The sequence below is a fragment of the Leptodactylus fuscus genome, chromosome 6, assembly GCF_031893055.1.
Source record: "Leptodactylus fuscus isolate aLepFus1 chromosome 6, aLepFus1.hap2, whole genome shotgun sequence".
NCBI classification, from domain to species: Eukaryota; Metazoa; Chordata; class Amphibia; order Anura; family Leptodactylidae; genus Leptodactylus; species Leptodactylus fuscus.
Window position 1 is genome coordinate 130346534 of NC_134270.1, and position 26672 is coordinate 130373205.

The 26672-nt window shown below is 42.3% G+C and overlaps 1 protein-coding gene across 3 annotated transcripts; it reads left to right on the plus strand.

The window, feature by feature from the left end:
• The first annotated feature begins 471 nt into the window (after nucleotides 1-471).
• On the plus strand, nucleotides 472-25918 carry KAT2A (lysine acetyltransferase 2A). Of its 3 annotated transcripts, none has more exons than XR_012716894.1 (19): nucleotides 472-722; nucleotides 1993-2116; nucleotides 2867-3012; nucleotides 3807-3896; nucleotides 4970-5151; nucleotides 5456-5647; nucleotides 7361-7467; nucleotides 8391-8501; nucleotides 9649-9785; nucleotides 11139-11347; nucleotides 11453-11579; nucleotides 12222-12332; nucleotides 15609-15752; nucleotides 17806-17920; nucleotides 17998-18034; nucleotides 19133-19196; nucleotides 20603-20687; nucleotides 21783-22903; nucleotides 23263-25918. XR_012716894.1 is itself a non-coding variant. In XM_075277216.1 (18 exons), the coding sequence occupies exons 1-18, from the start codon at nucleotides 480-482 to the stop codon at nucleotides 21974-21976; spliced, it is 2418 nt and encodes an 805-aa protein (XP_075133317.1). In that variant the 5' UTR covers nucleotides 472-479; the 3' UTR covers nucleotides 21977-25918. The 3 variants fall into 3 exon arrangements, 1 of the variants encoding a protein (XP_075133317.1); XR_012716895.1 differs by having other exon boundaries at nucleotides 23268-25918; XM_075277216.1 differs by having other exon boundaries at nucleotides 21783-25918.
• Nucleotides 25919-26672: the final 754 nt, after the last annotated feature.

Consider the following 26672-nt stretch of genomic DNA (forward strand, 5'->3'; position numbering starts at 1 on the left):
TCTCTTGGCCAGTTCTGGCTCCTCCCTATAGACACTCCACTCTACAGTAACTGCTCCTGTAGTGAGGTGACTAGATTGGAGTTTCTGGCGGCAGCTCCTATTAGCATCTCCATTCTAGTCACTTCAGTACTGAACAGTCTACATTGGAGTTGATTCTAGCAGGTCCCTGCCTCCAGCAACTTCCAATCTAGTCACCTCACTGGTGAATTGTCTAGATTGGAGTTGCTCCTGGTAGGTCCTCCCTACAGTAACTCCATTCTAGCCCGTTCACTAGTGAGGTGACTAGATTGGAGTTGCTGGAGGGAGGACCTACCAGGAGCAACTCCATTCTAGACGCAACCATTTTAGTTCCTTGGCTCAGGAGACAAAAACTACAACTCCCAGCGTCCCTTGCGTAATGCGCATGCCCAGAGTCATACCGTCGGCCTCCCTTGAACTGCACAACTTTATCGATACAGCACGCGGCGTACATCGTTGCTATGGCTGAGCTGGTCCAGGCCTCGCAGTCCCGGAGCAGTGTACAGTCACCTCCTGCAACTGGACAGAGCGGAACCTCTGCTGCAACCGCCGCCGCAGCAGCCGCTGGAAGTAGCGCGGGCAGCAGCGACCCGGCGAGGCCTGGACTGAGCCAGCAGCAGAGAGCGAGCCAAAGGAAAGCCCAAGTCAGGGCCCTTCCCCGGGCCAAGAAGCTTGAGAAGCTCGGAGTGTTCTCGGCGTGTAAGGTAAATAATAAAGGCAGGGGCTGCGGGGGAGGGAGGGGATGGAGCTGCAGATGCTCTGTATGGGGTGGGCTGTATACACTCAATCCAGCCTTTGTCCCATTCATAGGGGTAGGAGCTCTCTGCACTGTATGGGCAGGGATACTGCATATGATCTACCAGGGGTCTCAGCCTGGGCTTAACCCATTATAATGGCTGCCCTGTTTTGCCCCCAAGCCATTTTTCATTGCTTACCAAGACACATAAGGGGTTTATTTTTCTGTCAGTGTCAATATGGCAGAGCTTACTTTATTATGGGGTAGGGTATTATGTTGTAGGGTACATTTTGGGGTACATATACCTTTATTAAGCCTTTCTGGGAGAGAATAGACTGCAATCAAATAATACATTTATTGTTCACGTTGATACAGTAATAGTGATTCCTTATAATATTATTGCTATACTAATTATTTCAGTTTTACTACTTTTGGGCTATAAAACCCATTTTTCTTATATGTATATAATATTAGCACATTCCTGTTTTCCAATACCATGATTTTTTTTTTCTTTTCCCTTTTTTTGCGGGAAGAACTGATATTAATATTGGTATTTATTATTATTAGGGGAATTATTTTGATCACTTTTTATGACATTCATTTAGTGGCAGACAGACAAAAACCAGCACTTCAGGCCTGACTCTCTCCATATGTAACCAAAATTTTAGCAGCTTTTCAAGAGATCCAAACAACGGAGAGCTGACACTAATGTAAACTTAGCATAGGTGCATCGGCGCCCCACAAGTGTGTTTGTAGCAGTGCCAGTACCAGACAGAGGGAACCTTCTCCTCTAAGACCATATAAATGCTAAGTTTGCTATTGACAGCGGCACCTAAAGGATTAAATGCTCTGGTTACTAAGGGGTGATCTGATGACTTGTGGTGTGGCGTCATGCTGAAATATATGACTAAAAGCATCTTAGATGAGGCCTTGTATATAGACATTTAGCTCCGGTCATCGATTATATCTAACGCTGGGAATAATGAAGTTGCATGCTACTATATGATAGGAACATTGCTGGTAGTTACAGGAACTGATCGCTTATATTCCATTGAAACCAGTAAGTTTCCATGAGAAATGTCAGGGCCAAAGATGTGCGAGGAACCCTTCCTCCTGGGCGTGAATTGGAGTTCCATCTCTTGGGGTTCCATTACTGTAAGTACATGCTACTTGTCATTCATGAGAAGTCATTGGCTTTCATAGAAATGTAGGATTATGTATCATTGCTTATATTTCAGGCAAATGATGTCTGTAAATGCAATGGATGGAAGAACCCCAACCCACAAACTGCTCCTAGAATGGACCTTCAGCAGCCTGCAGCCAGCCTGAGTGAGCCCTGCCGAAGCTGCGGTCACTCACTGGGTATGGAATGATCATTGCAATAATGAGGAATCTATTGGATCCTGAGTCACTCATTCATTTTGTACTTAGACTGTAGAGAGGATGAAGTGGGACATCTTAATGCAATACACAATGAGATTGCACAGTTGTTAGTTCATTCAGAAATCATATTTCCAGGAGGAATAACAGAGGAATGGCAAAATGCAATGTTAAAGGGGTTGTACAGGTTTTCAAGACTGTAATAAGTTATCATTGTCGGGTAGATAAGATACCCAGGACCTCCATTGATCAGGTGTTTGAAGAGCCCAGAGTGTTTGGATGAGTTGTGTGACCTCTTCACTGAATACCAAGCACAGCACCGTACATTGTGTGGGGCCCTCCTTGGTATTGCAGCTCAGCCCCTTTCACTTGAATGCAACTGAGCTGCAATCTGGCCATGTGACAAATAAACGTGACATTGGTGGTATGTGAAGTGGAAACAATCCTCGCCTGAATGCTGTTTCAAGCAGCTGATCTGTCGTGGTAATGCATATCACACCCCCATGATCAGACATGGATGACACATCCTAAGGTTAGGATTCAGGAAAGATGCTGAATCCTCTTTAAGACATCTTATGGATAAAAGGGATTGTACTCTGTATATGTATTTGTGTCTATAATATATTTTAATGTCCCCTTGTATGTTCCATAAGACATCCTTGACACTGATAGGTTTCTGCAGGGTAGAACAGGAAAATTTACTAAACGTGTTTTCTATCTCTGTACCTGTAGCTGACCATGTGTCGCATTTAGAGAATGTATCTGAAGATGAAATCAATCGCTTGTTGGGCATGGTGGTGGATGTTGAGAATCTCTTCATGTCCGTACATAAGGAGGAGGACACCGACACCAAGCAAGTTTACTTTTACTTGTTTAAGGTGAGATTTAGATTTTTTACTATATATCTCTATATACCATATACTGTGTTTGGATTCTGTCCGGGGGAGTCCCAAATGGAATACAAACACAATTGCAAGCACTGTGCTGTAAAAGCACGCAGACCCCATAGACTATAATGAGGTCTGTGTGCTTGCCGCACGCTGCTCGCACAAATCATGCGGACAGGAAAGTAGATGGTGAACTACTTTCCTGTCTGCAAGATCCCTGCGGAGATCTTGTGGAAAGCACATGGACCCCATTATAGTCTATGGGGTCCGTGCGCTTTCACTGCACCAGCACTTGTGTTTGGTATTCCGTTCAAGGGGGTCCTCATTCAGACTCCCCCGGATGGAATCCAAACGCTGATTTGAATGAGGATATTCTACATTGGATATTCTATGTTTCCAAAAACTGCCAAACATTATGCACATTGGAAACTATAATTTTCATAAACTGTAGAAAAATACACACATTGAATATGCTGCGATTTCCAAAAATTAAGGAAAAATACACAGGTTGAACACACTGCGATTTACAAAAACTTTGCAACAAAAAGCGCATCTGACACGCTGTAATTTCCAAAACACAAGCAGCAATTTTTCATGCAGGAAACAGAGTGGAATCCACATGGACCCCATTATAGTCTATGGGGGCCGTAACAATTTTAGTGCACTCACTACTTTCCTTATCAACATGGATGACATGGGTCCTTTATATTTAATTAACATTATTTATTAGCCGTTGTGTAATTTGATTGTTTTTGGTAGTAAATGATTTCTTTTATTGTCTACAGCTTCTTAGAAAGTGTATCCTGCAGATGAACAGACCAGTGGTTGAAGGCTCTCTGGGAAGTCCTCCTTTTGAAAAGCCAAATATCGAACAGGTGACTGTGCTGTGGAAATGCACACTGTTTTATAGATTAAATTAGACAAATGAATATTAAACAATTCTGGAGTTCTAGTATTTATTAGTATCAACATTTTACCTTTATTACAATTAATAGCAAGTATTTAGGTTACCTCCTTCTTAAACCACGCCCCTAAATGTTGAGTGAACATTGCAAGATTCTTCTGATGAGGTTCACCCGGTGGTTTCTTTTAGTCTGCTGAACCAAAACTGCTGTTCTAGTCTGGGATCTCTTCAGTGCAGAGGCCCCCAGAAGGTGATCAAACATAAAAAGAAGAAAAAAACAGGGTTGCTTACCTCCCCTGGGCCCCCGGTTCAGTTTTATGCTGTCTTTGGTGCTTGTGACTGACGTTAGGGACCACTAATGCCTATGACTGGGCATCAGCATATTGTGACTTTGTGATGCATAAAAGTAAACATTGCAACGCCACGTGACCGCTGAGGCCCAGTCACATGCCTTAGCGGTCCCTCACAACAGGCAGCAACAACATAGCCCAGGAGAGGTGAGTGACACTGTTTTGCTTTTTTAGGTTTGCTCACCTCCCCTGAGCTGCTTTTTATTATACTCTTTGGTCTGAAAAGACCCCTGAGAATAATAGTAGCAGTTCTTGGTTCAAATGTGTTCACTATGCTAACGTACTGTGCCTGCCAAAGCACCTGTTTTTTTTTTTTTGTTTTTTTTTTTTTTTGGGGGGGGGGTTAATGTAGAGTTTGAGCCCCACATAGAGCTCACAATGTGCGTTTTATCCCTATCAGTATGTCTTTTTGGAATATGGGATGGAAATCCATGCAAACACGGGGAGAACATACAAAATCCTTGCAGATGTTTTTTTTTTTTTGCCCCTGGCGGGATTTGAACACCAGGACTCCAGCACTGCAAGGCTACAGTGCTAATCACTGAGCCACCGTGTGGCCCCTCAAAGCACCCGTTTTTGTGGGTCACCACCAAGCACAACACCCTAACAGCACCCTACAGTCCTTGGTTGTAAATAAATACATTAGCTTTAAATTATCTTTCATGTCTGACTTGTTCTTATTTGACTCTTCCAGGGAGTGTTGAATTTTGTGCAGTACAAGTTTAGCCACCTGCAACCCAAAGAGCGGCAGACAATGTATGAACTCTCCAAAATGTTTCTTCTTTGCTTAAATTACTGGAAGTTGGAGACTCCTTCCCAGTTCCGTCAGAGGTCACAAAGTGAGGATGTGGCAACGTATAAGGTCAATTACACAAGGTAAGTGGGTTTATGCAATGTCTTTGGATACTTTGTGTACTGTCTAATGGACTCCTTTCTTTCCAGGTATAAGGTTAAGTGGGGCTTCAAGGTTAGGCAACTCTTTCCCATATGTTCTGAGAGGCCTACAAGGATTTTAATATGGAAACATATTGCTTATTTCATAACTGAGCAGGGTTGCTATTAAGTGGCCTGGTTCCATCTAAGTTACAATGACAACCTTAGCTTTCTTATAGTAGTATGAAAAGTCGGGAGATTTGTCGCTCCTACCGATGTTTGTGTATAATTCTTTTCTTGGTTTCAGGTGGCTGTGTTACTGTCATGTCCCGCAGAGCTGTGATAGCTTGCCAAGATATGAAACCACACATGTGTTTGGGAGAAGCTTGCTCCGCTCTATCTTCACAGTTACACGCAGACAGCTGCTAGAAAAGTTCAGGGTGGAAAAAGACAAATTGGTTCCAGAGAAGAGGACACTTATTCTTACGCACTTTCCCAAGTCAGTATACGTGACATTTTATTTGTACCCTGAATTAAGCTTATTGAATATCCACAGAATAGTGATTGATCACTGAGGGTCCAACCACTGGAATCCCACCAATTATTAGTCCCAGTGTTATAATATGGTTAAACAATTGCGCATGTGTGCCACTGCTCTATTTATCTCTATGGGACTTCCAAACAGAAGCTGAAAACAGCACTTAGCTATTTCCTGTATTTTTCTAGAATTGCAAGGGGCAGCAGCACACATGCACAACGGCTGCTTGATACAAATTCTGGCACATGGACTGATGACTAGAGTAACTTTTGAAAACACAGATCATCTGTTCTTGCAGCCTATATGTACTGGGAGCTGCTAGTGAGCAGCATAGCAGCCCCAACTACTGAATAATAATAATACATTTTATTTATATAGCGCCAAAATATTCCGCAGCGCTGTACAATTTGTAGGGTACAGACAAATACAGACAAAAAGATACATTACAAAGAAATAATCACTTCACACAATGGGACTGAGGGCCTTCTCGCAGGAGCTTACAATCTATGAAGTAGAGGGGGTGACACAAGAGGTAGCAGGGGCGGCATTGCTTATACAGAGGTCAGACAATTTTGTAATAGAAGTTATTGTCATTACACAAACATAAAACTTTATGAGCCGTCACAAGTCGTGTCCTTTAACATGTGGATGGAGCTTGGACCTATAAAGTTAGCATAAGATGACATCATATCATGTGGGGTAATGTGGGAGCGGGAACAGAGGAGGGTTTGTTTTAGGGATTCTAATTACGGTACGGAAGGGTTTACATTAGAAATTGTGATAGGTTTGTCTGAAAAGATGCGTCTTTAGTTTGCGTTTGAAACTGTAGAAATTGGGAGTTAATCTGATTGTCCAGGGTAGAGCATTCCAGAGAAGTGGTGCAGCTCGGGAGAAGTCTTGTATACGAGCGTGGGAGGTTCTGATAATAGAGGATGTAAGTGTTAGGTCATTGAGTGAGCGGAGAGCACGGGTTGGGCGGTAGACAGAGATGAGGGAGGAAATGTAGGGAGGTGCGGCATTATGGAGAGCCTTGTGAATGAGAGTGATAACTTTATATTTTATTCTATAATGAATAGGCAGCCAATGTAGTGACTGGCACAGACCCGCGGCATCGCTGTAACGTCTAGACTGATAGATGAGCCTGGCCGCTGCATTCAGAATAGATTGTAGAGGGGAGAGTTTAGTAAGGGGAAGGAGTTACAGTAGTCAAGGTGAGAATGAATCAGAGAGACAATAAGTGTCTTTAGTGTATCTCTGGTAAGGAAAGGGCGTATTCTGGAGATGTTTTTGAGGTGGAGATGACATGAACGTGCAAGTGATTCAATATGAGGGGTGAAGGAAAGGTCTGCGTCAAACATGACCCCAAGGCAGAGAGCCTGCTGCCTAGGAGTTATAGTAAGGCCTGAGACTACAATGGATATATCAGGGACAGACTTATTAGATGGTGGAAACGGCAATAGTTCAGTGCATAATGGTGCTTCCAGGGAACTGCAAGGCCTCTCCTATTTCTAGAATAGGAGTGGTGTTACATGTCTACTAGCAGCTTCCAGTAAGATGATGTGTGTGGTGTCTGGGTATTGAATATGAAAATGTAATTTGGTGTAAGGAAATCCCTTTAAATATGGTAGCAAAAATCAGGTGTGTATTCATTCCATGCATGCTTTGCCTCTGTAGATTTCTTTCTATGTTGGAAGAAGAAATATATGGTGAAAATTCTCCTATTTGGGAATCTGATTTTACTGTATCTAACACCGAAGGTCCTCAGCTAGTGTCTCGTCCAGGTAACTTTAAATTGGTTGGATATTGTTAGTTATATTATTTTTATGCAGCCTGTATTTCAAGGATTTACATTGATCAAAGTTATAGTGCTCTGAAGGATATTGCAGCATTACTTTGTTACATAAAAGGGGTCGTTGCATCATAAACAATTTCTAACATGGGAGCCGCTGATCCCCACGGATCCTGCTCCTAATAAAACAGCTGGTTTTGCTGTGGGCAGCAACAGCCTGCCAGACTGAGGAATGTAATGTTGCATGGCGGTCATTCCTCTGAGTGGCTGTTGATGTATTGCTCAAACCATACTTCACAGTGAGAGTCACTTTGGCTCCTACAGGGGGAGATAGTCTCCCCAATTTCCCTATCCTCTGTGATCTCCTTATGCTTTTTTAGGGCAAATGGATTAGACTAAGGTTGCCAGTACATGACATATAGCCATATGGCAACACTTTGCTACCTGCTCTATCTCTGACACAGAAGCTTCTTCTTACATCAGTTCTATGTACAGCAGAGCTGTCAGTCATAAGTCATTAAAGTAGCCAGTAAATCTCCATATAAGTCTTTGATATTTGCACAGAATCCAGTTCCACTTTAGTAAAAGTATAAGCTCCAGGCGAACATTATATTAAAACCTTGGCCCCAGGGTTGCAAGGCAACACTTTGTACCCTGCCTACAGCTGAAAGGAAGCTTATATACGATTGATGCGGTATTTTTTTATGCAAACCAGAACCTAAAGTATACAATTATTTTAGATAAGTGTATCTAATGATTTATTTGACTCTAGCATGTTGGGGAGAAAGGGGCTGTTGTTAGATACAACAGTAGAAACAACTTCTAATATATATGACTAAGCCTGTTTTGTGATAATCCACTATGAGTTATGTGATTTTGCTGTGAGCTGACTTTGCTTTCTGTTTGTATTCCTAGCTGCAGTGAATACTACCACCGCACCAAGTACACCACTTTTCAGCAATAGTCTGAATAACAGTTCCTCCCTAACATCCAATGGAGATGCTGGCAGCTCCGAGCCCATGCCAGGTAATGTTCAGCTGCTGCATGTCTCTTACACTTTGGGGCAGATTTACTAATGCTGTTTATAATTTATGCAGGCCTTAAATGCACCCGATTTAGCTTAGTGGCTGATTCTAGATGATCAATCGGGTACAGCGTTAGACTATCTAGACTTAATTTAAAATCTATATGTATAATGTATATGTATATTTTTTTAAGAAAAATCTGTATGTAAGTGTGGAGAGAGAGAATGAATTAATGAGAATTGGATCTTCCATGGGACTTGGGTTGAATACTTTGCAATCAGCATGTCAGAGCAATAGTAAGGCTTCATTTATCGATGTATGAAGACTGGAGATGAGTGAACACTATTCGAAACAGCCGTTCCGACTAGCACGCTCCCATAGAAATGAATGAAAGCGGCTACGTTCATTAATTTCTATGGGAGCGTGCTATTCGGAACGGCTGTTCCGAATAGTGTTCGCTCATCTCTAATGAAGACCCTTTTGAATTTTTCTTGCTACTTTGCTGAAGAATTTGCAGCGCATTTCTGAGCCAAAGCCAGGAATCGATTCAAAAGGAATGGGACATACAATGTAAGGACTTATATTTCTTCTTCCTGCTGAATCCACTCCTGGCTTTGACTCAAAAAAATCCGGCAGAACCTGTAACAACAACTCAGTGTGTCTTCAGCCTAATAGTGACCAAAGCCAACCAATCGGTGCTCAGGTCTAGTTCACATCTGCGTTCAGGTTATTCCGTTCCCTTCTCTGCATAAAAACTGCAGAGAGAGATGTCCTGCAAGCAGCAGTTTTTTTCTCCGCATTTTTCATGCAGAAACCACACCAACCCCATTATAGTCTATGGGGTTGGGAGGTTTCCCCAAGCAGACTCCTCGAACGGAAACCCATGTGCAGATGTGAACTGGGCCTCAGCCTTCATTTCTAAAGTGCTCTGAAAAAATAAAAGCTGAGCTCTGATTGGTTCCTATTGTCAATAAATAAAATATAACAGTCAATTGAGGCCCTATGTATGAAAATAATTCTGATGGGGATGGGAGATGACTGACTACTTTGGCAAAGCATCTTTTACATATGTATTGAACTATTTTGTGTAGAGACCAGGACTTGTAGTGCTATTTCCTTGCTAAGTTACCGCCATTATTTAAACACAGGAGAAAAAAGAAAACTGTCAGAAAGCCTGACACTGGAGGACGCAAAAAGAATCCGTGTGATGGGCGATATTCCCATGGAGTTAGTGAATGAAGTCATGCTAACAATCACTGATCCAGCCGCCATGCTGGGCCCAGATGTAAGGCTGCTCTCACATGCTGTGTAATTGTAGATTTCTTTTTTAGTCAGTGTAAATTCCAATTTGTGATTATATTTTTAGGCTACTTTCACTCCACTGTATGTTATATGCCGCTGCATTTACATAGAAAACACAATAAGAGCAGATTTGTTTAATGGATACATAGGCTTCTGTACAGAAAATGGATGACAAACATGCCTTTCTATGGCCTTCGTTCCTCTCTGGTTTTTATAACTGGACAGAGATACACGTGTCTATTCCATCCAGCCAAAAAACTGATCTTTACACAAAAAAATAACTAGAAAAAATTGCAAATGAGTATACTGGATTAGTGTTTGGGTTTTTTTTTTGATGGAGCCATCATAAAATTGTGAAACCTTTGTATGTGTTTTTATGACTGGTCCAGTTTTTATCGAGAATGGATTCCTGCCTGATGTACAATAAATGTGGTCTGAAGGTAGCCTATAAGAATGAGGTTGAGGTTTTATTTAAAGGGAATGTGTCTCCAGATAAATTAATTTACATCAAGTTTTTATTTTTTAAAGTATCTTTGGCGAGGTTTTCCTACGGCACAAAGCCAAATCATCTGCTTATACTTCCTGTTCTGTAGGAAATTTCTTTGCAGTGGCCACTTATCAGCACATGGTTATCACCGCTATCATGTATATGTAGATAAGATGCACAATCCTCCAGTGACTGTAGGTGAGCTCATAGATTATCTGCTCCCCTCTCTGAGCAGCTCATAGAGCATGCCTAAGAAAAATCCCTCAATTAAGTCAATAGGCTATTGTGTCTATGGCTCATCAATTATTTTAGGCTTCAGTTTCCAGAGTTGGGGCATGAGAATAAAAAAAAATAATAATAATAAATTGATGCTTAAAAAAATCTTAAAAATCACATTGTCTTATGACACATTCCCTTTAAACAGGGTATTCAGGGTAATACATGGCAGAACATACTAGTTTAGACACATCATCAGGAGTCTAGACAGAACTGGAGTTCTTACAGTTTTTTATGTTTAAAGAGAACATGTCACGCCTGATGTCTTGTTTCTTAGATCTGTTATTCCTCCTAGTAATATATGAGTAAATTGCCATTTGGGTGTTACCACTTGTCAACAAGGCAAGTCACTACACCTACTGACCATGTCAAATCAGTCCTGTTATTGTCACTGTATGGTATAACACCCAACTGTTAATTTACATTTCCAGGAGGAATAACCAGATTGGCACAATGTGGAGTTAAAAAAAAAAAAAAAAAAATACTCTTGTTTCGTGGGGATTAGCAACAAAATAATTGATTCAATATATATTGAAAGTGTTTCACATTCAGCTTTTCTTTACCTTGTGACAGACAAGCTTACTGTCGGCTAATGCGGCCCGAGATGAGACTGCTCGCTTAGAGGAACGCAGGGGGATCATAGAGTTTCATGTCATTGGAAACTCTCTGTCTCAGAAGTCCAATAAGAAGATCCTCATGTGGCTTGTTGGGTTGCAGAATGTCTTCTCCCATCAGCTTCCCCGAATGCCCAAGGAGTACATCACCCGGCTGGTGTTTGACCCGTAAGTGACATGTGGCCATTACAGACACTTTATTTATGTGTTATTGAGAAGCTACCTCCATGTCTAGTAAGATCACATATCAGAGGCATATTGTTGTCTTGTCAGGAAGCACAAAACTTTGGCTCTTATTAAAGATGGACGTGTTATTGGAGGTATCTGCTTCCGAATGTTTCCCACTCAAGGCTTTACAGAGATTGTGTTCTGCGCAGTAACATCTAATGAGCAAGTCAAGGTCCGTATTGCCTTTGTTATTCTTTAGCATTGTCTTATGTCACAAAAAAAGAAACCTAGAGAATAGTTACTGTCAACCCCAGCGCCTCCTAAGTCACATTTACTTGGGTCCCAGAGCTGACCTAAAAAGAGTTACTTGATGGGGTTGTCATACTGATGACTGTAATGTTCCCTTCGTGTTGGTGGCATCCAGAATAGAGACCTTTAAAGAGAGTCTGTCTGCAGGAAAATCAGTAACAGACTAATGACAGTACCTTGTAGGGCTGCTTTAACAGTTTCCAAAGATGATTTTCTTATACTGTATTGCAGCTCCATTGTTATAAAAATCAGCGTTTTATTCTTATGCAAATTAGCTGAGCAGGGCTTTAGGCTTTAGCTCTTTTCAGCTAAATTGCATAAGAATAAAATTCTTATTTTCATGAAAGTAGGGCTGCAATGCAGAATAAGAAGGGCAGCTTTGGAAAGTATAAAAGCTTCCCTACAAGGTACTTCCATTAGTTTGATACCGATTTTCCTGGTGACAGACTCCCTTTAATTACAGGTGCAGTACATTATATTTTAACCGCCCCTACATTTCTGGGAGAGGAGAGGAGCTCGGCTATGATAGTTATGCTATTTTAATTAGTGTTTGTTTCATTTACAGGGATACGGGACACATTTAATGAACCATCTGAAGGAATACCACATTAAACATAACATCCTGTACTTTCTGACATATGCAGATGAATATGCTATTGGGTATTTTAAAAAGCAGGTAAAGGTCTTTATTTCCTAATTTGTACGCACTGCTGGGATGTAGGCAATTTCATGTTGGGTTTTCATAATCTTTTTTTTTTTTTTTTTTTTTTATAATGCAGATTATAAGCCCCACATAGAGCTCACAATGTACATTTTTCCCTATCAGTATGTTTTTGGAATATGGGATGGAAATCCATGCAAACACGGGGAGAACATACAAACTCCTTGCAGATGGGTTATTTGCCCATGGCGGGATTTGAGCTCAGGACTCTAGCGCTGCAAGGCTGCAGTGCTAACCACTGAGCCACCATGTGGCCCCTGGGTTTTCATAATCTTTAATGTTTACTCTTTAGTTCCATATCCTGGTTTTAAATCTGTGTTATGCTAAAGAGGTTATTCCAAGCCTTTTAATATTGTTTGTGTACCTTTAGGATTAGTTCTTATTAGATCAGTGCGGATCAGGTTAGTGAAGGCATAGCTCCACACAATAGACACAACAGTGCCTGCTAAACAAGGGATTGCACTGCAACAGCCCCTTTAATTTGACCTCTTCTATCTGATATGGTTTGCCTATTTTAAGGTGTTCACATGGTAAGAGAGTAGCATGTTGAAGTCCTAACCCTCTGTTGTCATTTCTATTATCAGAAGTTCAAGTTGTTCCTGTCATTGTGCCTCCTTGTGCTTTACACTACATCTAACATAGTAGGAATTCAATGCTTTATACATGAGGCATTCAGCAATTGTACCACTGCCTAATATCACCCTCTGATCCTGCACAAGATGTCACTCACTAAACAAAGGATAAAATGCTAATACGCAGTTGAATAGAAGTGTAAGATTGTATCAAATAGCAGGTATACACTTAAACAATACTCAGGGACAAGTGGGGTTACAGCATCTCACTTTAATTTGTTACTGGAAACCACCAGGCTTTCTGTCTGCACTTGTCAGTTTGCCATTTCCGTTTTTACTCAATCGGTTGTTTGCTTTGGACTATAGATTTTTTTATTTATTATTATTTTTTTTAATGAATAGACCATTGACAATAAGCTGGGTGTTTTGCTATGTGGTGGAATTTTGTTAGGTTTCTCTGCATCATCAGCGCCACCACAGGTTAACTAGAGCATTGCACAATGCCTATGATGTTTATGAGCTTTTTGGGATACTACATGGATGTTCCAGTGAATAAGTTCTAGTTCCATGCCAAGACTTAGTCTTGCAACTACTTTGCTTATAGGGCACCCTTTTATTCTCTGACAGGTATATATACACACTGAATGTCATGGTTATTATGCCAGAATTTCAAAAACTGCCAACATTGTGGGGTTTTCTCATGCAAAGGTGTCGAGTGGACTGAAGATTATGGGATCGAGGGAAAACCTCCATTGTGCTATAATGATTTGAGAGCTAATGGAAACAGGAAAGACCCTAGTGGGTGAAAGAATGCAAAAATTGCATCATTGGACAGTGGAAAAGCATTGCCTAGCCAGATGAATCCAGATTTCTATTGCACCGGTCTAATTTCAGGGGTGAAATTTATTGCAAGCAGCATGCCTCAAAATCAGCACCAAATTCTGCCTGAAGTCTGCCTCCCGTACGTTACAATGGGAGGCAGATTTTTTTCAGCTAGCAGTTCTTCAGGTGGATTCTGCCTGAAACTCCTGTAATAGGAGGCAGATTTTGGAGCTGATTTCGAAACATGTTTTTGAGCAGATGATCAGAATCTGCCTCAAAATCAGCGTCAAAAATCTTCTTCAAATTCCTGAAGCAGAAATGTACCGTATTTTTCGGACCATAAGACGCACTAAGGTTTTAGAGGAGGAAAATAGGGAAAAAAAAAATTTTAAGGAAAAAAAATTGGTGAAATATTTAATAACCTAATAATATAATATTTCACCAATGTAAATAGAACCGGGGGCTTTCGGACACAGGGATACCAAATGTGTATGTGTTTCACAGTAATGTTTTTGTTTTATATGTATTCTAGGGATATGGGGGTGATTTGAACATATCTATCTATCTAATCTATCTATCTATCTGTCTGTCTGTCTGTCTGTCTGTCTGTCTGTCTGTCTGTCTGTCTGTCTGTCTGTCTGTCTATCTATCTAATCTCATCCATGGATGGAAAGAGACACCCTGCAGTGAAGCTATGCAAGAAGAGAAAAAGGGGCGGGCCAGACGGGTGAAGGAGGTGTGGTTTTCTAAGCAAACTTGAAAACACGCCTCCTTCTCCCGTCTGGCCCGCCCCTCCTTCACTGCCTCTCAGATCTTGCTCCTGCAATGATGCCACACAGGCAGGGAAGTAGGGGCGGGCCAGATGGGTGAAGGAGGCGTGGTTTCAAGCTTGCCGAGAAAACCACGCCTCCTCCTCCCGTTTGGCCCGCCCCTCCTTCCCTGTCTGTGTGGTTTCATTGCTGGAGCCAGATCTGAGAGGCAGTGAAGGAGGGGCAGGCCAGACGGGAGAAGGAGGCGTGGTTTTCTCGGCAAGCTTGAAACCACGCTTCCCTCACCTGCCTGGCTCGCCCCTACTTCCCTGCCTCTCATATCTCGCTCCTGCAAACACGCGACACAGACAGGGAAGGAGGGGCAGAGCAGGCAGGCACCGTGCTGCTCTCCTTTTGATTCTCATAGACAGGACACAGACGCTGCACGCTGCATTCGGACTATAAGACGCACACACATTTTCCTCCCATATTGGGAGGAAAAAAAGTGCGTCTTATAGTCCGAAAAATACGGTAATTTTCTGCATGATTAATATCAGTGTCTAATTCCTTTTGTCTGAATCATCCATATGGTGCGGGGAATGTTTTATTGGCACATCCTTTGATACCTATGGATGATATTGGCATTTACTGTCATGTGTTGCTGTGGTTAGGAAGCCTAAAGTAGTCCATTGTGTTGCTAGGTGTCCCTCATAATGTGGCCATAAAGCTTGTGCTGTGACCCTAGTAAGCCCATTGTGTCTACCCGCTGTCTGCACACATCTCTTTTGAGGCCTAATAATATCCATTAACTGGGTTCACGCAGTGACTTTATAGCAGGATAATGATATCCACTTGGAGAAGTTTTAAGCGCAATGTGTATGATAAGCAATATGTTGATTTATATTGTGGACAATTTGTTTTTTTTTCTTTTTTTTTTTTACACTGTTTCTAAATTTGACTCGCATCTTATTTTGCAGGTTTGTGGCAGAGGATCATAATGTGTTTATTCATTTAGTTCCCACTCTTATTGACGTATTTGCTGCTTCTCGATCTCCTTTTAATCTATTTTTATCCTCATTCCCATTTAGGGGTTTTCAAAAGACATTAAGGTCCCTAAGAGCCGGTACCTGGGTTATATCAAGGACTATGAAGGAGCCACATTGATGGAGTGTGAGCTTAACCCTCGCATTCCTTACACCGAGCTCTCCCACATCATCAAAAAACAAAAAGAGGTTTGTACAATGACCCCATTATGATTAGTTTTCTGGTTAGGAAACATGAAATATGACACAGTTGACCATGCCTCGTCCAAATCTGCCAGTTAAGTCGCATGTAAAAGGGCCAGTTCCATCACTGTAAATGGAAATATACATTGTAGAGTGACTTATTAAAGTAATATTATTCGAGACGAGCGAGTACTATTTGAACGGCAGTTTCGAATAGCACGCACCCATAGCAATGAATGGAGTCCATTCATTCCTATGGGTGCGTGCTATTCGAAACTGCCATTCGAATAGTACTCGCTCATCTCTAAATATTATATTTAAAAAAACACAAAACCTCTTCTAGAAATGTTATTTTATTATAGCACCATCTGGTGGTTAGACTGTGCGTGCACATCTTTCTAGCTTGTCATACATGCCTAGTAGACATGAGCGAATAGTATTCGATCGAATACTCGTATCGGCCGAATACCACGCAGGAAAATTCCATTGAATTCAATTCAGAAACCTCCTCGTGCTCCTCGTCCTGCTACTTCCTGAACTTGGAGGATCCAATGTGTCGAACTTTGGTTTTCATGGAAACCGGAAAAACATTCCCGTTTTCTCCCATAGACTATAATGATAATTCGATATTTGATCGAATACTACCCGCTCATCTCTAATGCCCAGTATAAGACAACTTTTCTTCTAAATCCTCAGAGAAAGCAGGGATGTCATTTTGTTTCTAGAGATTTACTTTTCCATTGTGCTTGTCAGAAATGAAGCCCAGCATTGGTTGTAGCCTTTATGAAGGATAGACTTGCTGGTACCGAGTGCAAGAAAACCAGTTATAGAACCATCTCGCCACTTTGCGCTGCTCCGTCCTACACAATCCTTCTTATTTCTCTCCCTGCAATGCTTATTTAGTTCTTAGTACTTCTTGCCATTTATAATGGTACATCCCCTTAATAAACAAACTCCTGTATTTTAAAGGGATCCTATCATTAGTTTTTTTTGTTTTTTGTTTTTTTTCTGACTAACATGTAGGAATAGCCTTAAGAAAGGCTATTCTTCTCCTCCTACCTTTTAGATGCCTTCTCCGCGCCGCCGTTTGGTAGAAATCCCGGTTTTCTTCAGTATGCAAATGAGTTCTCTCAAAGCACTGGGGGTGTCCCCAAAGCTGTGGGAGAATTCTCCAGTGCCGCCTCCGTCTTCTGGAACAGCCTCTCTCTGTGTCTTCTTCTGGCATTGGTGTCAAACTTTTACGCATGCGCAGTCGACTCTGCCATCAGGCCTCGGGCAGAGCCGACTGCACATGCGCGCGGCCATTTTCTTGTGGCCGCTTACCCCAGCTTAACTATGTAAATGGCCACAAGAAAATGGCTGCTGGGGCCGCACGGTGGCTCAGTGGTTAGCATGGATTTCCATCCCATATTCCAAAGACATACTGATAGGGAGAAAATGTACATTGTGACATTGTGAGCTCTATGTGGGGCTCACAATCTACATTTAAAAAAAGAAAATGGCCACTTACACCAGGCGGGCACGCGCAGTCGGCTCTGCCTGAGGCCCGACGGCAGAGCCGACTTCGAATGCCTAGAAGTTTGAAGCCAGTGTCAGAAGAAGACGCAGGGAGAGGCCGTTTCTGAAGAAGATAGAAGCGGCGCTGGCGAGTTCTCCCGTAGCATTGGGGATGCCCCCAGTGCTGTTTGAGTGCTGAGGAGACTATTCCTACGTGTTATCGAGAAAAAATGTCAGTTTAATGATAGGATCCCTTTAAGGTATTCAGCAGCCATGTAGTCATTGGCTTCTTTCAGGCCATAGGATGTACTAGATTCGCAGCAGGATGGCCCTCAATTTACAATGGGACTTAAGTGGTGACTAACTAAACTTTTGTAATATTCCTTTATCAGAAAACTCTGCTTATTTGTTCACTTTATTGCGTTCCTTTTGCCATCCTCCCATAGACTGGTTCACCATTAATAAAGTCTTCTATACCCTGCAAACCCCCACTCCCCACGTTTTCTAGTTGAGCATTTTTCATAAACCGGACTACACCTATTATGTTTCTAATTGTTTTCAGATCATTAAGAAGCTCATTGAACGTAGGCAAGCTCAGATTCGCAAAGTGTATCCCGGACTCACATGCTTCAAAGAAGGAGTGCGACAGATTCCAGTGGAATGTATACCAGGCATACGTAAGTATAGAAGTATAATATAACTTGTAGAGGTCTGTATCAAAGGGCTGCAGAACTGACGTTTGCTCTTGTTTCAGGAGAGACTGGGTGGAAACCCTCTTGTAAAGAGAAAGGGTGAGTAAGTATGCGGCTTGTCCCCAACTAACCAGTGGTCATCTTTGCCTACTGGCATGCAGATATTGGTGTGGCGTTGTGTAAGGAAAAAGCAGTAGCACATATCCATACTGTAGATTTATTTATTAGCTTGCACGCAAGTGTTTCTCCCCCCTCTTCTTTAGACGACCTCCATCCTTATGAGATGTTTAGAATAGTAAAAGTACTGTATGCATTAATATCCATGGGCACCATGTAGTGCTTTAGTTCTCTCTACTTAAAAGGACTTTCTGGGTTAACAATTTTAATGGCCTACCTATAAAAGGGCCATCAGTATCAGATTAGTTGGGATCCGACTCTGATCTCTGTGGCAAATGAGTCATCTGAAAGGGCCGTAGTGTTCACCTTAAAGAGGACCTTTCATGGTTTGGGGCACAGGCAGTTCTATATACTGCTGGAAAGCCGACAGTGCGCTGAATTCAGACTGTTGGCTTTCCCGATCTGTGCCCCGGGTAAAGAGCTATCGGTCCCGGTACCGTAGCTCTTTACAGTCAGAAGGGCGTTTCTGACAGTCAGTCAGGTACGTCCTTCTTCCCAGCAGCGCCTATCGTGGTGCACAGTGTGAGCAGGGAGGAACGCCCCCTCCCTCTGCTCACACAGCTCGTCCATAGACGAGTATTATCAGGAGGGGAGGGGGGCGTTCCTCCCCGCTCACACTGTACAGTGTGATAGGTGCTGCTTTGAAGAAGGACGTACCTGACAGACTGTCAGGAACTCCCTTCTGACTGTAAAGAGCTATGGTACCAGGACCGTAAGCTCTTTACCCGGGGCACAGATCGGGAAAGTCGACAGTGCGCTGAATTCAGCGCACTGTCTGCTTTCCTGCAGTATATAGAACTGCCTGTGCCCCAAACCATGAAAGGTCTTCTTTAACGCTCTGGTCTCTGTTGTGTAAGCTGCTTCATACACCCGAATTTTCAGCTTTATTCCATTTAAGTGGGTGGCACAGTAGATTTTTCAAGTAGCTGATCAGCAGGGGTGCTGTGAGTTCTCCACCCATCTGATATTGATAGACCAATGTTGTCTGAAAAATCCCTTTTAACTTTTTTTTTTTTAAAGAAAGGAAATTAAAGATCCTGACCAACTGTACAACGTGTTGAAGAACTTGCTAGCACAGATCAAGGTAATAATGCTTGGCAAAGCTTGCGACTTGTGTTTTGGGTAATGTATTGCTTAAATTGTACCTTCTGTTTCAGGTATAATTTGCAAGCAGGGAGATTGTACTTAAATCCATAAATCTGCTGTAGAGCTCATTATCTTATGTGTCCTGTTGTGCTGCGCTCCGCTGAGAGGGCTCCTCACAACTGGACTAGTATTAGAGTCCTGTTAATGACAGAGCTCTCACAGAGAAGACAGATTCCTGATAAACCTAATGATATCTGCACACTGTGCGCTCAGACACTATCCTTCCCATACAGCCGTATTGCTGCTCGTGTAATCACTGGCTATTTATTATCATACAATTGCAGATGCTGTATATTACTGCAGTGCCCAATATGGCTTCTAGGTAGCGTAACTGGTGATTAAAGGAAACAAGTCATCTTATTTGGGGACACTAAACCTCCAGCGTTCTGGTATGCAGCTGTGGTTTAAGGGTTTCAGATATGCAGTGTGTTGTAAATAAAATTGCACGTTAATAAGCAGATAAGTCCAATATACACACACTGCAACACCATGGTACAGGGATTCTGTACACACTGATGTCCCGGTACAGGGATGATGCACACACTGTGACGTCACGGTACAGGGATGATGCACACACTGTGACGTCACAGTACAGGGATGATGCACACACTGTAACGTCACAGTACAGGGATGATGCACACATAAAATGATCACAGTATACTCTGACGTCACAGCATATGAAGAAAATATAATGATGTCAGAAATTATGAACTCCCAGTAAAGTAATGAAGGCACGTTAAGTTTTCCACACTCTCTTACATTACACATGTTACTAAATGCATCCTATTGTCACCCTTAATTGTACCTCATAGCGGCTACCATGCATGCGAACATGTTAGTTATGCTTATGTGCATCGGTGCATGTGTATTGCACCCACCCAATGAAGTCAAGTTCAGTATGCCTCACTTCAGTTCAGATGTCCTGTACATTGGGCGTACATTGAGTGAGGAAAGGTGTACTGACCATGGCTTCATGGGATGCAATGCTGAAATGGGCTCCAAGTGACATCTGCCTGGTAAAATCTAATTTCGTTTACTGCACATGGCAGGGACAAGTGTCTATCATATACAAAGGTTTGGGACCATTGCTATAGAGGATTGTTCTATCTCACAAGTCACCCTTTTCTTCCTTTTAATTGAAAAAATGAAACATGGCTTCCAGAAACGGCTCCATATGTATCTGTGGACTGTGTCTGGTATTGCAAGAAAATTGCACATAAGCAACTGCAAAATCACACAGGAGCAGTGCACAGATATGGCATTTTTATCCAGGAAGAACAGATTCTGAAATAGTTTTATGTGAAGCAGTAAAGAAATTAATATGAATTTTCATTTTGTCTTTAGACACACCCAAGTGCTTGGCCTTTCATGGAACCTGTCAAGAAATCTGAAGCTCCAGATTACTATGAAGTAATCAGATTTCCAATTGGTAAGAGACCTGTATCTGTACCCAGCAAGAATACCTAGATTAGCAGCCTGTGGCTCTCTGGTTGTTGCACTACTATTACTCCTGTGTTACCCTGACAGGCATAGGAAAGTTTGGGGTTATGGGAACTTTTATATGTCGTCCATGTCTGGAAAGCAACTTGTTGCTGCAGTGGATACCAATACAATGGATACTAGACAAGTTAAATGGTTATTCCCTTCTTAAAGAGGACCGTTCACGTCCTGGGCCACACACAGTTTTATATACTGCTAGAAAGACAAGAGTGTGCTGAATTCAGCGCTCAGTCGGATTTCCCATTATGTGCTTCAGGGCTGAAGGTATCAGTGCTGTTAATTTTAGGAACCGATCTCTCCCCACTATCAGAAGGGTGTTCCTGACATTCTAACGTCATCGCTGGGCTGTGAGGCACTCCCGACAGTACCCTAACATAGCCTTCTACTGTCAGAGGGGTCGTTCTTTATCGCCCAGCAGTGACGCTGAGCTGCGAGGAACGCACCCACCCTTCCTCCAAGTATGTATGGATAAATACTGTCAACGGGGTATTCCTCATAGCCAAGTGATGACGCTAGACTGTCAGGAACGCCCTTCTGACAGTGGGGAGAGATTGGTGATGAAATTAACGGCACCAATATCTCCAATCCTGGGGCACCTAACAGGAAACCCGACATTGTGCTGATCTGTCATTATTTCCTATCCTATGGATAGGTGATAATTAGAGATGAGCGAACATTGTTGGGATCAGCCGATCCGAACAGCACGCACCCATAGAAATGGATTGAAGCACCTGTGACACTGACTTTGCTGGCGGCTGGCCGGTGTCACAGGTGCTTCCATTCATTTCTATGGGTGCGTGCTGTTCGGATCGGCCGATCCGAACAGTGTTCGCTCATCTCTAGTGATAATGCCTTAACATGGGAATACCCTTTTCAGTGCCGCAGTCTTATTCGGTTCTCAGATGTAGATAATGGTGTCTTACTGTCATCACTAGAGACTACAGAACATCTTACAGATGTAGGTGATGTGTTCCCTGTAACTATTTGTATGTAAGTCATACCTGTGTTTTAAACCTCGCTGTAGACTTGAAGACAATGACAGAAAGGCTGAAGAACAGATACTACGTGACCAAGAAGATCTTCATTGCTGACCTACAGAGAATCATCACCAATTGTCGAGAGTACAACCCCCCAGACAGCGATTATTGCAAATGTGCCAACACTCTGGAAAAGTTCTTCTACTTCAAGCTGAAGGAGGGCGGCCTGATAGATAAATAGCTATCCTGATAATTCCAACTCCACATCATTTATTCCATTCCAACATCATGAACTTTGACTTGCCAAAAATCCTCAATGGCAAGATTGCCTTATGAAATACGCAAAACTCTCTGTGTTTGTGTAAGTTTACTACCCTCTCCAAATGGTGAGAGCTCCTTCACCAAGAAGGGAAATGCCACTGACACCTTAGTGTGTGGCAGTCCTACCCCAGAAGAATGAGGTGCCAGAGCCTTATTTCTTAAAGCTCTCTGCACTTTTGGGGGCTGTGTCACTTTATTTTGTGCCACAAGACGGCACAACTGCAACTGTTTACAGGACTAACGGAGCATCCATTCATTCCACAAGATCCTTAAGAACATGGTGAAAACTTAAAGAATAATATATTCGAAAACACACAAACGTACAAATACAGGTCATGTCTTTTTTATTATTATAAAAACCTGCTGCATTTTGATCAAATGGAACCATCTAAAGGTTCAACGTACTAGTGAATCTGTTTGGTTTACAATATGCCAGGAGCAGACTACCACTGAATATCTACAGTCAAGTTCGAGAAGGTGCTGTATCAGGACGGGTTTATGAGTATTAGATTTCACTGAAAAAGGCAAACCCGAAAATGTGTTTGCTTATAGGGGAGCTAAGAATAGCAATGTGGTTCCATCTTGCATCAACTTTTTTCACAACAGCTTCCACAGCCACTTGAATGGTAGCATTGTACCCATGTAGCTCAGGATATATCGACATGGGTATGTCACTTTGATATACTTTATTTTTCTCAATAAGCATGGCTGCTCTTTTAAACCAGTAGGACTGTGTATGTAAAGGGGTTGTCCAGAATTAGAAAAATATGGCTGCTTTCTTCCAAAAAGAGCACCACTTTTGGCTACAGGTTGCGTGTAGTATTACATCTTGGCTCCTTTACCCTTCGTTCACATCTGCGTTCGGTATTCCGTTTGGGGAGTCCGCATAGGGACCCCCCGAACGGAATACTGAATGCAACTGCAAGCGGTGTGCCACTGAAAGCACACGGACCCCATAGATTATAATGGGGTCCTTGTGCTTGCCGCGCGCTGCTTGCACGAATCATGCGGACAGGAAAGTAGATTGTGAACTACTTTCCTGTCCGCATGATCCCTGCGGAGATCTGGCGGCAAGCACACGGACCCCATTATAGTCTATGGGGTCCGTGTGCGTTTAGTGGTACACCGCTTGCAGTTGCGTTCGGGGGGGTCTTCATGCGGACTTCCCTGGAAGGAATACAAGCGCTGATGTGAATGAGGCCTTAGTGGAGATGAACTGTAACCCCAGACTCACATGGACCGATATGCAGCTGTTTCTTGAAGCAAGCAGTGAACAATTTATAATCCTGGACAACAAACTAACTCAATTCAGTTGAGTAAGTGTTCTGATAGATGGCTCTCTATTATGAACCCTCCATTAAGAAGCATGCCTGGAGAGACGCCTCTGGCTACAACTTATTCCTTGAAGTTACAAAGGATCAGGAACGTTAGATGTAGTTGGGCTGAATCCGTCTAGACTCATCTGCTTTAGATGATGAACTGACTCTACCTAAATAACACTGGGCTCACACTGCATTGTTTACGTCCATTCTTCTGATCCATCGTAGGGACAGAATGGACTAAACCTTAAGATGGATCTATCTAATGATTAACAACAACAGATCCCAAGGGAGCCATTGACTATTTTCTCTTGGGGGTTGCCAGATGCGAACATGACCGTAGCAAGCTTGGTTTACCATTATTTAGTGTGCGAGACTGGCTTAATGTGTGACTAAGCTGTAGAACAACTTCTGATTTCTGGAAGGATTTGTGTCATTAATAAATTCTGCAATATACTTTATTAACATATTTTGGCTCCTTTATGTGAAATTTAGCATTTTTTTATTTGTCCCTTGGCTTCAGTACTGAAAGCTGTTGAGGGGAAGGGTCTCTTCAGTTATATCTCCAGTGCTTTAAATCTTACAAACTCCCCAAGCCTGACTGTGTTCAACCAGTGATATCTCTGGTATTAATATAGATAGTACTGCAACCTTAGTGTTCCATGAAAGAAGTCGGTTTCTACGGTTTTATAACGCAGGAGATATAATTCTTTGACGTGACCATCCTCTACCCTTATTTTATCTGTAGGTTACACAGCCCCGTATTCCATACACCATTACTCAGTGAGGGGTAGGAACAGCTCTCAATAAAGAAGCCAGGGAAGAATAAAGCAATGCAAAATTACACAGAAAGGAGCCAAAGTTTGATTTATTCATTACAAAAATACTTCTAGAAAATCAAAAGTTGTCAATGTTTAGTTACACATTAATATATGCTGCTCCATGAATTGTATCTGTAGGGACGGCCATATGTCTATGGCTGGTGTATAGTGACAGTCACGTAAGAGCAGTCCACACAGGCCAGATACACAGCTGTAACGAAATATGTGCAGAAGGAACATGGCCGCGCAGAAGTAAAATATCAGCACTGCATTGTCATCCAGACTCCATACATGACCAATCGAGTCGAAAGGTTGAAAAAAACAGCCCCTTTACCCCCCACATCTGTTTCATACAGGATATAAGATATATTCTTCTATAAGCTGCGCCATGTTATTAATTGTTCACATAATTTGCGGACAGCTGCGGACCATTGACAACTGTTAGTGGTCTTCCCTCACCCCCTCATCCCAACCTGAAGATGACAGTATTGTCTTATGTGTTCCTTAATACAGGGAGCCAGGTTTATGGTTTATCACTGCGCTACGTCTCTTGAATAATATTGTATTTTATACTTTACAGTATTACAGGTCAGTACTTAGGAATTTTGATTATTTCTATAGTTGCTATTTTCAAGTAAAATTTGGAAATTGCACAAAAGATAGAAAGCCTTTCTTACAAAGGGTGGAAGGCACATTTGATACACTACATGGGAATGATCCCAAAAAGTCTCCCTCTAAAGGCTTATTGCACATCCCTGAAAGGGCCAATTGGAGTGTTGCCCTATTGGAGATAAATCAGTAAGCACCCATTGAGCAGCCTGCCAAAATTCCAGACAGGGCTTCTGAAGAGAACTCCCTAATAGTGATACACTTTAGGAATCCTCAGGGAGTGTTTTCTTTTCAGCTCATATTTGACACTATGGGGCTATTGAATGGCTGTTCTTGTACCTACTTGTATACTTAATTGACTTGATTGGGGCTGAGCTGCAATATCAGACACAACCCATGGACAAGAGTGGCGCTGTTGCGGATAAAGCAGTTAAAAATTCTTTCATGCTAAATCCTGTTACAATGAAATTGCCTATGGTTATGGTTATGACTGCCAAGAGTAAATGTGTAGTGATGATGGTTGGCAGGCCGCGCCGGACTTGTGCTCGAGGATGAAAAGCTGAATTTAGCTGGTCATGTTGGAACATATTACAATACAGATTAAAAATACATGTGACTGACGTTTAGATACTTTAGAATAAGAAAATGTCTTGACCTGAATGACTGACTATAGGTGATGGGCGGAGGATGTGACCTATGTAGGGATATTCATTTCTAGTGGAACCAGATCACAGAGAGGGGGATGGATACTTTTCCTTTGTAAAGTGTTGCTCTTCTCCTGTCTCGGAGGTATCTTCCTGATCTGATATGCATTGTGTGAACCCGTCCTCATAGGGACCTATGAAATTGTTCAATTCACTTTTTCTTACTTTTATCAATTGTGATGGCTCTGCTCAGAGTATTTGTCACTTCTGCTCTTTGAAATTCGGTATGTACCAGACTGCACCATGTACACTGCATAACATCCATGCATTGGTTGCCTGTTTCGTATTTTGCCTTGCACCCATTGGCATCAGTGTTTTGTTTCAATATATTCTTGGTCATGTACTGTGAGTACATAGGAATGTCATACTGTCCACACTGTTCAATAAAGATTGGTGTAAAACCTGCTACACAAAATGGGATTAATGTGATATCTGTCGTAAGCTTTCACCAAACTTTGCATAAATCGATAGTACAGTGTGTGAGGAGTAACACTATGTCTTTCGATGTTTTTTTTTCTTTGACCAAAACCAGAGTAGATTTAGAAAGAATTTTTGAGCCAAAGCCAGGATTAGATTGAGTAGAAGGGAGACCTATATGAGCTTCCTATAGAGTTCCCATTCTTTCTGTAGCAACTACTAGGTTTGGCTAAAAAAAAAAATCTGCACCAAGAACGTGGCATTTCTGCAATGTGAAGCCTTAAAGGGGTATTCCCACGTCGCATACTCACCAGTCTTCGCTGCTGTAAAATCGTCTTTCTTCCTGGTTTCTTGCGTCATTGGTGGGCGGGGTTACATATGCAAAGCCAGCGGCGAGATGACGTCCCTTCTATGCCGCTGGCCCTGTGTGCGCGCTCCCGATGCAGCTAGGCATCGGACATACAGTGCTTTGAATGGTGAGACCAGTCCCCCAGCGTTCACATACTTCCCAAATATAAATCTCAGACGTTATGTATATAAAGTATAACAGTTTGTGGGGTCTCCTCTTCCCATTAGTTGCTGACTGACGTATGGGGGTGGGGTGGTATATATATATATATATATATATACGACCCCCCCCCCCCCCAAGTTAGGGCACGTGTGGTGCAAACACAGGAATAGCTAGAAACACAGGCTTGCTCCCGTGCACTTAGCCCCTCCTCCCTTCCCCCTGAGAGCAGCAGATA